This window comes from Pagrus pagrus (genome assembly GCF_965226575.1).
Source record: "Pagrus pagrus genome assembly, chromosome: 13".
In the NCBI taxonomy this organism is placed as follows: Eukaryota; Metazoa; Chordata; class Actinopteri; order Spariformes; family Sparidae; genus Pagrus; species Pagrus pagrus.
Genome location: NC_140197.1, coordinates 10,860,947 through 10,878,539, shown reverse-complemented (window position 1 = coordinate 10,878,539; position 17,593 = coordinate 10,860,947). Strand labels below are relative to the sequence as shown.

The 17,593-nt window shown below is 42.8% G+C and overlaps 1 protein-coding gene across 3 annotated transcripts in view; it reads left to right on the top strand.

Annotated features, from left to right (window-relative positions):
• LOC311268591 (RNA binding protein fox-1 homolog 2-like) overlaps window positions 1–17,593 on the top strand; it is a 50,051-nt gene that overhangs the window by 28,383 nt on the left and 4,075 nt on the right. For 2 of the 3 annotated variants that reach the window (XM_084372298.1, XM_084372300.1), the window contains 8 exons: window positions 99–272; window positions 744–797; window positions 1,462–1,554; window positions 11,007–11,094; window positions 11,927–11,983; window positions 12,310–12,460; window positions 13,540–13,582; window positions 16,226–16,326. In XM_084372298.1, coding sequence (XP_084228424.1) covers window positions 99–272; window positions 744–797; window positions 1,462–1,554; window positions 11,007–11,094; window positions 11,927–11,983; window positions 12,310–12,460; window positions 13,540–13,582; window positions 16,226–16,326 — 761 coding nt within the window. Of the gene's footprint in view, window positions 1–98; window positions 273–743; window positions 798–1,461; window positions 1,555–11,006; window positions 11,095–11,926; window positions 11,984–12,309; window positions 12,461–13,539; window positions 13,583–14,057; window positions 14,101–16,225; window positions 16,327–17,593 lie in introns of all 3 variants that reach the window. The other variant, XM_084372299.1, reaches the window with a different exon arrangement.

The following is a 17,593-nucleotide window of genomic DNA, read 5'->3' as shown; positions in this document are numbered from 1 at the left end:
GTAGAGCTTAAACTTGCTATTATAGTAAGCCACTTCATGAGCTTTACCTCTCCCTCTCTTACGTTCCTCACCCCTTCTTCTTTTCCCTGTCACCACAGGGAAAGACAGAGGAGACATCCCAGGGGGAGGCTGGTGTACAGTGCGGTACAGGAGGCACAGGAGGGGGAGGCTCCGTGGGAGACCCCTCAGAGGCCAAAGGGACCCCCAAACGCCTGCACGTCTCAAACATCCCCTTCCGCTTCCGGGACCCCGACCTCAGGCAAATGTTTGGGGTAAGAGACGGGCAATGTTGTGGGCCTCATTTTTAACGGGATCAATAAATCAGTCTAGACACCAACGGACCTCCACGACGGGGCCAAATCACAAGGGGTGGGATTTAGAGGCCAACAAAAGAGTCAAAGCAACACAATTGAAAGACACTCATGAGTGTTCTCTTGGTGCTTGAGGGAGCAATTGTCTTCTATGTATGTCAGTGTGTTAGCATGAGTGACGAAGTGAGGGAGGAAAAAAGGGGACAGAGCAGAGTTGAAGGCGAAGAGATGGAAAAAGGCACAATTAAATGTGGGATGTTGTCTTTTGTATAACAGTGACATCTAGTGCAAAGCGGCTGTAACTCCCACAATGCTAGAAACCTCTGACATTGCAGTAATGCTGCCCTAAAAGACTGAGATCTTACCTTAACTGTTGATTTTTTTTTGTGCATATATATGTTTGCTAATTTTTTTCCTCCAATTTATTTGCAGCAATATGGAAAGATTCTGGATGTAGAGATTATTTTCAATGAGAGGGGTTCAAAGGTAAGTGCACAGAAAACATCTGATTCTCTGAAACCACACTGTCATTCTTCAGGGTTGTTTTGATACCAATACCATTATCGGAAATGTAAGTAAGAAATATAAAACCATTTATAAGCCATGAAACGGGAGCCTGCTATTTCCTAGTGGTGTCCCATACAACTAAATGCAACCTAACATTTTTTATTGCAGTACCCAATATTCATAAATGGAAAGTGACTTGTGAAACATCAGCAAAGTTACATTTGTTGATATTTGTCTTCTATGTTAGTTATGACTTACTGTCAAACTAGATAATATGTTGCCTAATAGCAATCATATCACATCCATACAGGGTTAGCAGTATACAGCTGTTCTATAACCTGAATCATAACCCTAATATACAGTATGCATAAAGTTCACATATTGAATGGGTGTCGGAAGGGTGAACAATTGGTATTGGAACATCCTCACTCTTGACAGTAATTCCCACTTTTCATAGTATTTCTCTGTAAATGTGCCACTTACTGTATATAACGTGGTGTCAGCATGCCACATGGGGAATCATTGTTATGAAACTCCAATTATCTATGAGAAAATGTCTCTAATGTCTCTCCCATCTCCTCAATCCCTTGTGATGTGCCCCTCACTTGCCGCCAACCTCTTTAACCTCTGCTGTGTGCCACAGGGTTTTGGCTTTGTGACATTTGAGACCAGCGCAGACGCAGAGAAAGCCAGGGAAAAGCTCCACGGCACATTGGTGGAAGGTCGTAAGATTGAGGTAATTTTCCTCTCTTTCTCTCGCTCTCTCTCTCTTTCTCTCTCTCTTCTGTATTCTCTCTGTACTCCCATCATAATTCTGCTTGATCACTGACTGCTAGCTAGCTCCCATCCTCCCTTTAGTGATATGCTCTAATGCAGCCCACTGGTCCCTGGTCCTCTGCAATGTGTTTTTTTATTTTTTTTTATTTTTAAATATAAAAAGACTTCTTTCCTCCTTTTTTTCAGTTGTTTTTTTGTGGTGGGAATGATTGGGGGTGCAAGAACACTACATAATGCATGCCGGGTACTTATCCTCTGCGGCATTTTTTTTGTCACATTAAGCTGTTGCCTCTTCACCTTTTTTGTTTTTCACTGATGCGCAACTTGTAGCCACACTGATGTTACAACTTTTCCCGCAACGATTGGAATGGTGTTTGTGTTGTCGGCACCGGAGGGCACGAGGGGAGCACAGTGAAAGGATGATGCATGGCAGATTGCTGTCAGATGCTCTTATTTTCTTCCCTAGAGTAGAAATCCTTCTGCGTTCCCCTCTCCCGGTCCTGCAGCTAAGTGGTTGTGACAAGCTTATGGCTCCTGGTGCAACAGCAGCATGCTGGGAATCACAGCAACACTGACGCATGTTCACTTCATGGAAGTCTGGATTCTTCCCAGAGATCTGTGCACTTGAGTTTTGATGTATGTTAAAGTCTATGTGCGTCCAGGTTGTTCATTTTGATTTGATTCAGTATTTGTTTTTTTTAACTGAAGCATGTGCTGAGTTTTTGCGAAAGCAGTTTTCCTCCTTTGTTTTAATCAGGGTTTCAATCAGAAAGTCGTCCATATTGGATCTCTTGACCCACACCACTGTAAGCCAGGATTTCTGCATGGGCTTACTGGGGTGATTTCTTTTGTGGTGTGTGTTCGTGTGTGGGTGTGTGCGGTCAGCTCCTGCATGATGGATGAGGCTGGCCGAACCTTTTTTTTTTTTTTTAGTTCTGTGCTCTCAGTTCTGCTGCAGTGTGGTCGAGAATGAAAGACAGCCACCTGCATCCACTGGTACAACACACTCCCTCCGCCACCTCCACCTTCAGTCAATCAGCAAGCTGAATGGATACTGATGGAGCCAATTTACCCTGCATCAGTCTTGCCCCCTTGTGTTCAGTCAACAAGCTGTGTTACTTTAACCTGATTCTCTGTTTTTCCTTCCAAGTTTTGCATGACGTTAGTCACTTTGTATTAATCAGCGAGCAGTTTCTCTTTTGTTTTCAGTTGTCACTTTGCATGTACTCTGTTGTACTCTAAGTGGTGTTGGGCTGTAGCGAGTCAAGTGTCAGCTGCATGGTGGGCCAGCAACTGGAGGATCTGTAGAGTGTGTCTCTTTCTGTCTGTTTATGGTGCATGGGCTTGAAGAGACAAAAGGCTGGCGCAGGACAAACCGTGGATTTGTGTTTATACATTCTTTCAACCGAGGAGAAAGGGCCGGACATTTCTATTTGAGGCAGTGCTCTCTGTCAGTTCTCCTTTCTTGCACATGTTGCTGTGTTACTCTTGCTTTAATTGGTCATATCATTTCAGAGTTTGTTGAACTATGAGAGATGAAGGTGGCAGCAAACTAACTCTAGCATTCATCATATTTGCCTCATAATTCAGAAACTCTGAAATATCGGCCTATTGTATACCATGGTTATACATAAATATACAACTATTATCGTGTGTGTCACTGCTGTCCACTGGCATGAGTTAAGTTGATGTAGCCTAAGTGTGCATGGGTGGTATGTTACTATGGAAAGCCGAACTGAGGCCGTACTGCAGATAGCTGGATGTTTTTTCTTGCATGTTCATTCTGTATGGCTATTTGTTGAATCAGTTTTGGTGTTGGGACCTGTTCACTTGTTCAGTTAGCATGAAATCAGTTGCACCTGGGTGCCTCATAGTTTGGCTCCAAAAAAGGCTCAATAGCTTTGTTTTCAGATTAAGTGTTGATTGAATGATTTATAAAGATACTCGAGTGCTGACATTTCTTATTCTTGGTGCATGCCAATGGGAGTTGGTTAGCGGTTATTCTCATAGCTTAGCTGCCCATAGTGTGCATGTATGTAGCCCATATGAAATAGAAAGAGTATTGTTGTGCTTAAAGGTAACTGTACTTGTCTTTGTCTGGAATAAAACTCTGCGCTTTGAAGAAGTCAATTTCCTGTGCGCTTCCAATGTATCGATGTAAGTGGCCCAACTACAACTCACTTTGTCTCCACCTGCTTCTCTGTCATCCTCTCTCATCACCATTCTTTCTATATATAGAGTCCTATAGGCCTATATATATAGGTGTGACAGTGTGTACTCAGAAACATACACACCTCAGTGCATCTCGACCCACTCATGGCTGTGTCTGTGCTCCAACATAAGTGCTTAATCAGTCCTCACTTGCAGCATCCCTCCGCCACAGGAAGTAACATTATGACTGTCACTGACGTGTGTTACTTTAACTGTAGGACACCATAAAAAGCTCTTGATTGAAAATCTCTCCAAACCATTTAGTCACATATGTGCAGTCACATGTTTCATTCTTATTCTGCAATTACTGGCTGTACGGGGGAGTGCATTAGGGCCCCAGCATGGTCTCATTTGTGCAGCCGCAAAGCTGGAACCAGGAAACCATGAAGTCAGTGCCTAGTTTAGTTGAGTTTATTTAAGAAGGGTCAGTGCGAATTAATAGAACACAAGGTTATATATGAGTAATAATGCCAGAATTAGCCAAAAGGCGATTTTTCATCTACATTCCAAGGTGTTGAAAGGCTTCCTAAAATACATCAGAGCATCAACAAAACAAACAGGGCATGCAGTTTATGGACTATAAAAAGAAAGACTCACAGTCAAATCAGTGGTGATGTATGTACACATATCACAACATTGCAGACAAGCAGGAAACACACTTTTGATATTTAAAGGTCAAGATGTAGGCTATGTTGGCTATTATAAAGAAAACAATCATAGCTAATTGTTCAACCTCTGGGAATGCAAGATGAAATAAAGATACTGCACTGAACTCATTTTTTCTATTTAATCAGCCCCAAACAATGACATTTTACATCACCCTGGGCAGCTTTGTGGTCTGCTTGCTGTGGCACAGAGACCACGCTAAACCCTATAGGCTCCTATTCACTATTAACTCTTGCTTTAAGGGTGTGTGTTTGATCTGTGTGGCTGGAGTGTTCGGGGAAGTGACGGCTCCTCCGCAGCGCAGAGTTTTAGTCAGACATTTGAACGCACAGAGCAGAATAGATGAGGTGTGTGTGTATGAATGTGTCGGCTCTGCATGCTAGGGATGGAGGGGGAACTATTGAGTGTCATCACCACTGCATGGATGTGTGTAAAAGGATGAGAAGAAGTGGTGCCTGTGGTTATGCATGCCTGCGTGCTCTCTCACCAACCACACACACTCCTCAATGGGACACAGTCGGCCTTCAGCTCACTTTGGCCTGGGCCTTAAATCGGTCATTTCCATAAAAATGATCAACCTTTTGCATGATTTGATTCAGCAGCATAATTTTATTGTTAGAGGTTGAATCTGTAAGAACTTGATTGTGAGTTGTTGGATGTGCGATGGCCTGAGGTGAAGGCTTACCAGCTCCTTGTGTTCCAGCTTCATAGATGACCCCCCCCCCCCCCCGGCTTTGGATTTGACTGATCCTCTTTTGTTTTATCTAAACTTTCTGTTACTGCATGACTTGCCCCAGAGCAGATTAACGAATGAAATGTCTGAGTATCCATGTGTGTTTGCTTTGTACATGAGTGACAATGTAGAAAAGGTTGATAGAAAAGGGGAAAGAGAGTTTGCACTTTGCCCTTTCCAACCCTCGGTCTCTGTGTGTGTGTCGGCTCCCTCCTCTCTCTTCCTCGTCCCTTCAGTCTCTTGTTGCCAGTCGAGTTTGTCTTTCTGTCAGTTTGATTTTCATTTGAAAATAACCTCTAGCTTTTTCTAACTTTAATGTTCCTTTTTGCCATCATCTCTGTCTGCCTTATTATGTTTCCACTTATTGTCACCGATTTTTTTTCTTTCTGTCTTTACCGTCATACAGCCTTCAGTATGTTATTTTATTTTTTTAGTTTTTTTGTGGTGACTGGTTAAACAGGAAATTATACCCACTGTGCCCAGTTTCCAAATCCACACTCTTCTGTTGTGGTCTAACTTCACCACACAGGATGAGTCATTTCTCGCAAAATCTAACCAAAATACCTCCACTTGTCCTTTTGACTGTAATAGACCCAGACAGCATTTAACCAACCTTGCTGTTTTAGAGGAGGCCAGTGTGTATTTGTATCTGCTCTTCTGACTTTTCCTTGGAGGTGTTCCAATTCGATGCATTTTCAGTCCCTCGCTGTACATTCAGTAGGATAGTTTTTAGGGGGGATATCTCCATTCTCCTTTAGAGCACCAAATACCCTCTGATTGTTGTAATGATGCTCAGAGCTCCGTTAAGCATCGAGAGCTAGCATCCTCTCTCCCTCTTCTTCCTCTCTCCTCTCTCTCTCATATTATGAGCTTTAACACTGCTGCTGTCAGGTTTTTATTTCACATGGGTCAAACAGACGGGGGAGGGGCACATTTAGGTTTCTTTTGTTATTAGGATTATTTGTTCCTTTATTTATTATATTTTTTCTGTTTCCCTGACGACTTCTGTGTGTTGTTGTCAGTCTCCACGGTAACCACTCGCTGTTTCTACGGCAACGGTAAGTTGTGTACAAACATCTATCACTGAACTGATCCCCTTTCCCACCCCCCCCACCCCTGAAATGGGCATTTGATGCAGTAGTATGTACTCTGAAGTTATTGCATTTCTACTTATCAGAATGAGTTTAATGTGACAGGCCCACGCAGTGCGATGCCCTAGAAAGCTACTGCTGTTATGTAATGTTACAGTGCACAACACAGCAACACAGGCACACACACACACAGACAGACAGACGGACACAGTATCTTTCAATAGATTGGTCTCTTAACTGTAATATTTTTCTCCACATGCCCGTCCCCTCCCTCCACCATGTCATTAACACCTCACTGGGAATGACCGAATGTAATCACCCTCCTCTATGCAATGACACGGCTATCCACAACCCATCTGATTAATTCTCCATTGGACTCAGTGTATATACTATTCATTTTCTTGATTTAATAATAATAATAATAATGTAAAAAAAAAAATCAACAGAAATGATATGAAGCTTTGCTCCCTGTTGCTGCCTACGATTGCTTTGAGTGAATGCAGACCCCCCCTTGAGCTGCAGGTCAAATAACGCCGCACTGGTTTTGAATTTCTTTCTTTTATTGACACACCTGCTTTTAGGAAAGCACATTGAACATTTGTCAAATAGTAGCTGATTGGACACGACGTGCATTGGAAACATGCGAGTTAAGATGTCCCAGATTGAGGAGAGAAGGTTGTCCAGGCTTTGAGCTAATGTAGAAATGTTCAACATGTGGCAAGCCAGCATCCTGGCTCACCATATTTCAGACAGCCTGGCAACATCTTCTTTTGCAATACCACTAAAATGACAAAGATCAGCCAAAACATTAAAAGGACCAACACGTGAAGTGAGTGAACACTGATTTTTTTGTTACAATGCAATGTTCTGTTGTGAGACCTTGGGTCCTGGCACTCATGTGGATTCCACTTGGCACGTACCACCCACTGTTTCAGACAGCCCCTCATGGCAGCAGCAATCCCCATGGCAGTGGCCTCCCCAGCGGGACAATGCTCACTGCCACACCACAAAAACTTTTGAAGAATGGCACAAGAAACCTGACAAAGATGTCAAGGCATAGACCCGGCCTCCAAATTCCCAAGATCCCAATCTGATTGAGAATTCGGGGGAGAACAAGGCAGATCCATCGAAGCCAAACCTTGGATTGGACTTTGCTCTGATCCATCAAGGCATGAACACAAGTCCTCAGAGGCAGTCCTGTTGTGTCTGGCACAACGACGTTGACGGCAGGTCCCATGTGTCCTATGGAGTGCAAGGTGGGCCTCCCAAATTTTCCCAGATCCCATACTGATCAAGAATTTGGGATGGTACCAGCCAGATCCATGGAAGCCCAACCTTGGATTGGACTTGGGTCCTTTGAGTCCTGTGGGATGCAAGGTCAGGCCTCCAAACTCCTTAGATCCCATTCCAGTTGAGCATCCATGGGATGTGCTGGAACAAGTCTGATCCATGGAGGCCCCACCTCGCGGCTTACAGGACTGAAATGACCTGCTGACAATGCCCTGGTGCCAGACATAACAGCCCCTGAGGTCTTGTGTCGATGCCCTTATGATTCAGAGCCAAGCCCAATCCAAGGTCAGGCTTCCATGGATCCTCTCTGGTCTGGCACGTCCCCTGAATGCTTGATCGGAATGGTATCTGGGGAGTTTGGGGACCAGGCTGGCTTAGTCACCTTCCTTGGGCCATTCCTGAACAGTTTTTACAATGTGTTAGGGCACATTGTCCTGCCTGGGGAGCACTGCCATCAAGGAATACGGTTGCCATGAGGGGATGTACCTAGTCTGCAACTATGTTTAGGTGGGTGTTGCATGAAGCAGTATTCATATGAAAGCCAGGAGTCAGGACCCAAGGTTTCCCAACAGAAAATTGTATTATTGTAAAAAGATGATCAATTATTCACTTCACTTGTCACTGGTTTTAATGTTGTGACCAGTGTAAACTGGAGGTGTTTAATCTGGGGATCTTTTGCAAAATAATGTAAAAAAATAAAATAAAAACCTGTTTAGAAAGCATGCTGCTATACATGTGGTTATCAAATCACTTATCAAATGAGCCAGCGTTGTGTAACCATATGCATTTCTGAACCGAAATGGGGTTTACTGTTTTTTGGGTCTCTCTATTATGCTGCCATTTTTTTTCTCTTTTTGGTTTTCTTGTAGTGGATTGTCTGTGTACTAGTAGTTGTAGTAGTAGTTGTAGTGATAGTGTACTGGTCTTAGTTTGTGACACACAGTTCTAATGCCTGGCATAGTGTCTCATGTTTACTTTATTTCTCTCCTTTTTTGGGAATGAGGATTGCTCTCTCTCTCTCTCTCTCTCTCTCTCTCTCTCCCTCCCTCAGTCTATCCCTCAGTCTCTCTTCGTTCTCTCTCTCTCTGATTGTCTCCCTCTCTCTCTCTCACTCTCTCTCTCTCTCTCTCTCTCTCTGCTCCCTCCATCCTTTGGTGCTCTGTTTCTCAACCCACCACATATAATGAGATTTCCAGGAGAATGGTCACCAAATCTAATTGCTTTATTTGAATGATGCACCTTGGGATATATGTTTTGTTTTCAACAGTAATTGTTATTAGTTTTTTATGTTGCTCATGTAAACTTTCTCCCTTTGTTTCTCTATCTCTTCACTCCATCTTTACGTTCTCCTGTGTTTGTATATGGACTGGCTCTGTCTCTTTACTTCTCACCTGCATCCCTTCCTCCTAACGTATCTGTCCCATCTTTGTCTCGTGTGTGTGTTCGATGTGGGAGTGCTGCGATTGTTTTTGATTGGTCTCTATGCTGCATCCGACGCTTGCTGATTGGCTGAACTATTTTTTTTTTTACTTTTTTGGTTTGTTACTCACTCTTGGTCATGTGATGCGCCCATATTTGGCTGCGTGTACTTTCTGTGTTATATAATTATTAATTTTGTCAAACAAATGTTTTTGCACCCCCTCTTTCTCTCCCTTGTATGACTTTTTTTTTTAATACTTTTTTTTTTAGGTATGTAAACCCCACAAGTTTGGTTTCATATGGAAATGTGACTTCATTTTGTCCAGATTTATTGTTCAGGGAGGGCAAAAGTGGTATGAGAAAGGCTGAATGTTTTATTAATCGTGAACTCTTTGAGATTTGCCTTCCATATTCTGTTGATTTGCATGTGTTCCTGTCAACCCAATTTAATTGATTGCACATGACACAAACACAGGTGTATATAAACTACACACACACTCACACAAACACCATGAAGCCAAGTTCTTCAATGTCATTAACATAAAACTTCTTACAAGTCTGAACAAAATTTCACTCTGATACAAAGAGAATGTTGACATTAATTTGATTCATTAATTCGATTTACATTTCAAAATGTCTCTGCTCAGACACCCGCGGACTATTGCGTCAGTTAGCAAGCCAGGCTAGGCCAATTGAATCATTTGCCACCGACCTTGTCATTTGCAATGAGGGAAAAATGAGGTAAACCTCATTTCCATTTGAATGAATCTCTGCAGATAAAGAACATGACTCAATGAGAGAGGCAACGCGAGTGGCAGTCTAGGCCTTAATGGTCTCCTAAATGAGAGTGCAGGCGTGTATGCGCACACAAGCACTCTGATTCCCCAGCCTCTCTCCATCTTTGTCTCATACTCACACACACTCTCCCCTCATCTTGCCAAAAGGTCATTAATCTTTAGCTCGCCACACAAGTCAGAATGCAGAGCTTCAGCAACAAAACTCGGACAGTCAGAGCCACAATCTCCTTCTCTTAAAGCCCATCAAAGGGAGATGAGGATAGATCAAGGGAGCGGGGTGTGAGCCTTTGAAGCTCAGAGAGGAGATTATCAGCCATCTCGAAAAAAGCCTAAGCATTAGACTGAAATGTCAGCCAGCATGCACAGAACACGCACACACACACACGCACCTAAAAATCCACAATATTTTCACCTGTGCATGCAAGAAAAACATGCAGCTCAGTCTCTTTTGCTTTGTCCCCACCTCCCCCGTTATGTGTAGCCACAGCAGCAACATAACCAATGTCACCCATGGCAGCCCTTGTATCTCTTCACAATGAATCACCAAATCCCTACCGGGCAACTTGCTTTTAATTGCATGATGACTAAAAATCCCCTCCTAACAGCCCCCACCTGCTTTTACATACAAACATGCTCACTAACATGAAGCACTGGAAGAGTTAGCAGCCATGGCAAAATATACACCAGTGACATTCACATTTATATTGTTGATTTGGTTACATTTTATCCCTTTTTTTTTAATTCAAATGTAGATTTTTTCATAAAAATGTGGGAGGTATTTTACACAACATCAACAGAAAGAAACTGAATTCAGAAAAGAACCACTTGAGATGTTGCTGCATAGTCACATCCAGCAGCTAACGTTAAAGAGCTTAAGTGTGAGCAAGTGTGCATTTTCACAATGACAACGAGATTATGTAACAGACTAATTATAGTCCAAATAATAGTATTCACTTTTAATGACCCACTAGCAGTAAATGTACACAGAAAATTACATTGTGACACACAGCGATGAACCAATAAGATGAGGGCAAGCGAAAACCAGCACATAACAGAAGACATGTTGAATGTAATCCTACTGTAAAAAGCAGAAAACCATATACCGAATACCAGCCTTGGCCTTGTGTTTGAGTCTGTGCTTTCCTTTAGTTTCCTGTTCCCAGTTGTTCTGTCTGTCTCTGACCGCCTGCTCCTCCGCCTCCAGGTGAATAACGCCACCGCCAGGGTGATGACGAACAAGAAAATGGTCAGCCCCTACCCTAATGGAGAAGCTCTCAGCACGCTGCCTTATGGTAACAACCACACTGACACACACTAACAATGATCCACAGCCCGCCTAATAAGCTAAACAGAGACACAACACAGCCACAGTGTTCCCTCCCTGCAGACCACATTATGTAAGGCCAACAGCAAACCACTTCTTTGCAGTTTATCTTTTTTTATCGCTCTAATTTTGCCACCACCTACCAGCCCTATGGTGGGCTGAACCTGCCAAAATCTAAACTGAAGAAATGAATAGATGCATTAGGACATTTTAAAAGAAAATACAGAAATAAATACATTTGTGGAAGTAATTAGGGAGGATATGCAAAGGGGAGATAATAAAGTTAGCGTACTGTTTTACTTTGTTTATATTTGGCGGACCCTGCCACCTTTCTAGCTTCAAACCGTGTTCTTCTTCATTCACATTGTAAATATAAAAATTTTGAGTTCGTATATCTTTTAATGGCAGATACTGACCAAATCTTCCAGTATCCCTACTATTCATCAGTCATTCGTACTGTCTGTTTGCAAGTGAACACATAGCGCACAGATCGCAATGTAGTTTGGAGTCAGTCTTGCAGAGGGAATCGGTCTTTTGAAAACAAGGTAGTGGTCTGTTGGGAGGCCTCAATTAATAAAACTGCTCTTTAAGCACCTAGTGAACTATGAATGCCAACAATAAAGGTGAATCACTGTGAATGAGAGTGCTAATGGTGTAGTGAATGTGTGTATGAAATGTGTTTGTATATATAAAACATTATACAATATAATATAATAATATTGAATTGTAGCAGGCATATAGGATCCTATGGTCTTTGTAAATATTAATGAGAGGTTCCTTCTTCTGTGTGTGACTATCAGCGGGGTGGAAATTGAGTCCTATGGTGGGGGCCGTATACGGACCTGAGCTCTATGCAGGTAAGGCAACTCTCTCTCTTTTACCCACACTAAGCTCTGTCTCTAAAGCCTACTTTAAATTTCAGTCACATTCCAATCTTTAATTTATATTAATGCACTGCTTGCCCAGCATTTCTCCTCCCTGACACTTTTATTAATATCGAGTCCTCAGGGCGATAGCTGGATTATTCCCCGTCTCTCTTTGCTGTTTCCTTTCTCCTTAATTCATCCTGGGCCTCCTCCCTATTTTCTCTGTTCACATTGTCCTATCTTGCCTTCATCTTTATCTTCTCTCCCTGAATCCTCTGCTATCTTCCTCTCCCCTCCCCCTCTTCCTCCTCCATCAGTGCCAGGGTTTCCCTACCCTTCTGCAGCAGCCGCAGCCACTACAGCAGCAGCAGCAGCGTTCCGCGGCGCCCACCTCAGGGGCCGAGGCCGGCCCGTCTACAGTGCAGTGCGGGCTGCTGTGCCTCAGCCTGCCATTCCTGCCTACCCTGGGTAAGACAGACACGGCGGTTGTAAACCAGAGCTGTTGACTTGCTTTGCAGCTGTCCCAGATCTGCTTTATATAACACATTTTAGGAACACAAAGTCGAGATCAATCGTTTTGTTCAGCGCCTGGTAAACCTATTGAGAAACAGCTCGTGAATGCCATTTCCCAAATCATTTTCCAGATTCTATTTGACCAGGTCTCTGTTTAGCACAGCTGTGCTCATAAACTCGTCGTGCTCAAACATTATTCACACTCCGCTCTCTTCAGCGGTCCAACTGGCACATCGTCAGCCGGTTCACCAGCTATTCAGCAGAGTATGACGCACTGATGGGATTGCACCATTGAAAGCTGATTTGAATAAACACACAGATACCACCACCAGCCGATTTGAATAAACACTCGCACACACACATTCAGTCATTATGCAGATGCAGTCACCCTGCACACAGATTTGCTCCAAATTATTCACGTTTAGTGCGATGTGTTTTTATGTCCCCTCAGTATGTGTTACTGTGCATGTCGTCGCTGTGCTGTTATGATTGGCTAATGGGGTTGTGACTGCGTTGATACTGAGATCAAAGCAGAATTGATTGGTTAATGGCCCTGCGGCTGCTTATGTGATGACATTCAAATAAAGCTAAACAAGATGAAATTGGGGGTCTGCAGGAAATACCCTCCTCCATATCTGCTCCACTGCAAAGCTACAGCTCTCCTTATAAAATGATCTGTTCAGGGTAACCTTTACTGCTTTGGTTTTGTTGTATCTGGGGAGCGATAGCAGTTTATGGTCTCATTTCAGTTCAGTGAACTTTATCTATTAGCCCCAAGAGTCTATTGTTTAATGTTTTTAGTTTTAGTTGTGGAGCTTAAATGGAAGTTGTATTTCCTCTGCATGCTGCATGGGTGTGAAATAACTACTTTCTCTCTCTCTCTGTTTCTCTCTCTTCCTTCTCCTCTTTTGTGTTTTGCCGTGTTGTGACGTTCATCTGGTTTTGGGACTGTGCACCACTCCGTTTGCACCCCTCCTCGCCACTACACCCTCCTCTCCCCCTCCCTCCCTCCCCCGTTCTTCTTCCTCTCTCAGTGTGGTGTATCAGGATGGGTTTTACGGAGCTGCAGACTTGTATGTAAGTAAACTCACCTCCCACCCAACAACACAGCCTCTCTGTCCCTCCCCTCACAGCTTTCTCCTGCTCTTTTTTTTTTTTCCCTCTGGGGGTGATTCTGCATGTTGCGTCCGGTCATGCGCTGCACAGAGCTGCCTGCATAAAGGTGAATGAGCCCACAGTGAGGAAACACAACGCACCACTTGCAGCATAGCATACGAACACAAGATCCTCCATGATAGAAGCTGGGTTTTGCCTCAGGTGTATTTGTTGTTGTGACAGAAACGTCCCTTATTGTACAATTAAACGCAGCTCGGGTCAAACTCGGTTGTATTGATTTAAAAATCAAACAGAGAGCTGTGAAATGACACCACTATAAAGGCTGCTCTGTGGGCGGATGCGGTGTAAGAGTGTGTGTGTGTGATCAAGAGTGTCTGTGCGTGTGTGTGTGTGTGTGTATCCAGGTTGACAACGGTTGTTTCTGTTCTCTCTATAGACTAGTGTTTCAGGACTCAGTCCTTAGTCCCAGATTGCCTCAGGTAGGGTCAACTCAACACCAAACCCACAGTGTGCATTGTTTTACTGTACTACCTCCTCTGATCTTATGAATCATCTTCTGATCTGATCTGGAACATGTTTTCTTTTAGTTGATGAAAAAAGAAATCACCACTGTTTTGAATTTTGCTTTAGTTTTCTACTAACTCACTGAAATGTGCACTTTTTTCGACTGTGGGGAGGGGCTTTGTTTGTTTGTTTGTTTGTTTACTAAACTACTAAATCGGACTGAGTGTACTTTTTTTTTCTTACCAGTTTGTTCAAAAGAGAACCTGGTCTCTTTTGTCTGCTTGGCTATTTTCAGAGAAAAGAAAAATTGTTTACGTTTAAAAATAAAAAATGAATAAAGGAGAAAAAAAATTTCAGCATATATTTTCAAATTGGATTCAAGCATGATTTCTTAACAGTAAACTTCAGGTTTCTTGCATCATTTTGTTTCGTACTGTTAGCCTGGGATGTGAGATACGGAGAACATGGTCTCTTCCTGAATTAACCACCCCGACCCCTCCCAGGATGATTATGGAAGCATGTGCTGATCAGCTGCTGCATGCAGATATACTGTATTACCTTTCCCATCACTCACCCAGAAGGCCTTGCCCCCCCACCCCGTTCTTTCTAACCCCGCCCCCTCCGCCTCCGCTCCGTGTCCTGCGGGCGTCTCGGAGAATGCCGCGGGGTGTTTCTGTCGTGCTTTGCTGTGCTCTGTTCTGATCAGGTTCAAATGCAGTGGTGTTGTGTTGAACTTTTAATTTGGGTCATGCATGCAGTCTCAGTGCGAGGAGATGATTGTTTTTAGTCAGCGTAGGCTTGCGTGGGTGTGTTTGTGTGTGCGACTTTATTTTTCCCCCATCTTCCTGTCTTTTCTTTCTCCGAATTCATGTGAAAAAGCACAAATGATAACAATAACCAATGCAGATTTTGTTATAGATGTGTCTCCACTAGAACCTCTGACTTTAATAACCTTCAGTGTCCTCAAACTGTAAATGTCTCTTGTCGTATCATTACTTGAGTCTTCTGTCCTGACCAGACAGTGAGGTTTCTATATGGCCTCAACTGTGTGAACCTTTTGTCTTCCACTGTTTTATTTTTTTTTAACCTCCCCCTCTCCTGTAGTGGTAATAATACAATCTAACTCCCCCTCGACAGTTCAATTTCCCCTCTCTGTCTCACTGATAAAGCACTCTTGTTCCACATTCAACACCAAGCCCACCTCCTCCTTCCTCATACAGAAATGGAATATACTGCCATGTACCCTATTTCGTTTTTAAATGTATATATGTATGAAAAAAGGTTGAGTCATATATTATACAGTATGTAAGGAAAGGTTACTTTAAATGTTAGGTAAAGGTTAATTTTACTGAATGTAAAATGATCTCGCCACGCCGTGCTGATGGAAAGCTGGGTGAAATTTCGTATTCAACAAAACATTTCTGAAGCTTCACAGCAAAACAGCGTTGCAGCATTCTCCTGAACAACTGTAGTGGATGGGGACTTGCTAAGATAAAAGTGTTAGTATGCACCCCGTCTGAAGTGGGTGTAAATAAGGTCTTTTCAAATTAATTTGTGATCCCGGGGGTTCGGGAGACTTGGATTACACTGGACAAGCTGTATGGATGGAAGCTGAAGCCATTTTAGGGTTATTTTTCAGTTGTCCCCATCTACTTCACTTGCTTAGGAGGACACTGTTTTGCTGTGAATCTCCAAAAATGTTATGTGTACTACAAAAGTTAACCCGACTTAACATCTGCATGGGGGTAAGTAGTAAATGACTGAATTTTCATTTTTGGATGAACTTATCCTTTAAAGTCCTTGTAATAAGTGTTAGTTAATGGGTAATAAGGCCCTTATAAGTCTGTATAAGACACTTATGAACAATAATACGACTATATAAGTCTTAATAAAAGCATAATTAATTATTTATTTTTGAATTTCTTCAGAAGTGACTAAATGAGGCACATTGTGTAAGGTAGTCATAAATATTAGATGCTCCTTAGAATAAAATGTCAGTATATTCCATCTCTGTTTACACCTTAACCCAGGTGTCTCCTTCCTCACGGCCATGTGAGTAAGTTCTGTTATGTGTGTGTGTGCATGTGTGTGTGTCTCTAGGGAGGCTACCCTGCTGCTGCTGCCGCCGCCGCTGCCTATCGCTACGCTCAGCCTGCGGCCGTAACCGGAGCAACCGCCGCAGCTGCCGCCTACAGTGACAGGTGAGGACACAGCAGGGCACACATCAACAAACAGACAGACACACACACACACACACACACACACACACACACACTGGTGCACTGTACAGCAGAAGTGCTGAGGTGCAGACTGTAAGGGTGGACTGTAGTGTCTGAGGTCAGTACAGAGGACAATGTAAAGAGGAATTCAGAGCCGCATACATCTGTATGAGGACATTTATGTTCAATTACACTAACAGGTGGATGAGATGATAGTGAAAGCCAGCAATTCTTTGACCATGAAAAGGTCAAATGTACCTGTATGGCAACATGGTGAGGTAGACAATTGAATATGATTAAATGATGACGTGTTCTGTGCCAGTCGACACCACAACACAATGACATATGTGTAAACAAGTGTAAACTAGTTTAAAGGTACCCTGCAGAGTTTTTTTGTAAATAGACAAAGACCATTTTTTCAACAAATTAGCAGGTTGACTCTTGTCCCATATGCAGTAGATGAGATTTATTTCTGGTCGTTCATGTTCACCGTCACAAACATGCAAAAACAGGCAACAGCAGAAAGCAGCATGGAGGCCAGTGACAATGTTACGTCTCTCCTTCAAACTCAACTCCGACTGAATGATGCTTTGGAAAGGTGTCACGTTTCCCTCAGACAATTCGAGCTGGAGCCCACAAACACCTGCAAATACTGCAGTCATTTGACTTGGGAATGAATGCCGATTGTAGCCTTTCCTATTGAAGACAAAAGCCAGATGTCATTGGATGTTACTGTGTTTTTTGTCCTGTGTGAAATTGGTAAAAGCTTTTGTTAACACTAGGTGTTATTCACCCAGAGTCATGTCAACCATCTAGTTCTTGAAAACTTTTTGTTGTGAAACAACTTGTGTTTCAAGGTCATTTTGTGTTGTTTATCTTCTTCTCACACTTTTTTTGGCAAAATATGCACCACATCACATCATTATAATATGGCAGCGACATCTTCTGTTGAAATACCACAAATTCAGGTGAATGACAGCTCCACAGCATTATCGCCAATATATCACTATTGAAAAAGATTGTTGAAGTGACAGGAACATTTTCACACTCTGGAAGCAGCTTTAGGAAAGGCCTGTTTTTGGACTTAAAAAAAAAGCTTCTAGTCTGGACCAGAGATAAAAATGATGAGTTTACCATTTTTTACCAGCTTAGTTGAGACACATTCTGTGTTCATATATCAGGTCAAACAAATGTGATGAATACATCTCCTTCTCACAAAGTAATTCTAAAGCTGATTGTTGTTAAAAGT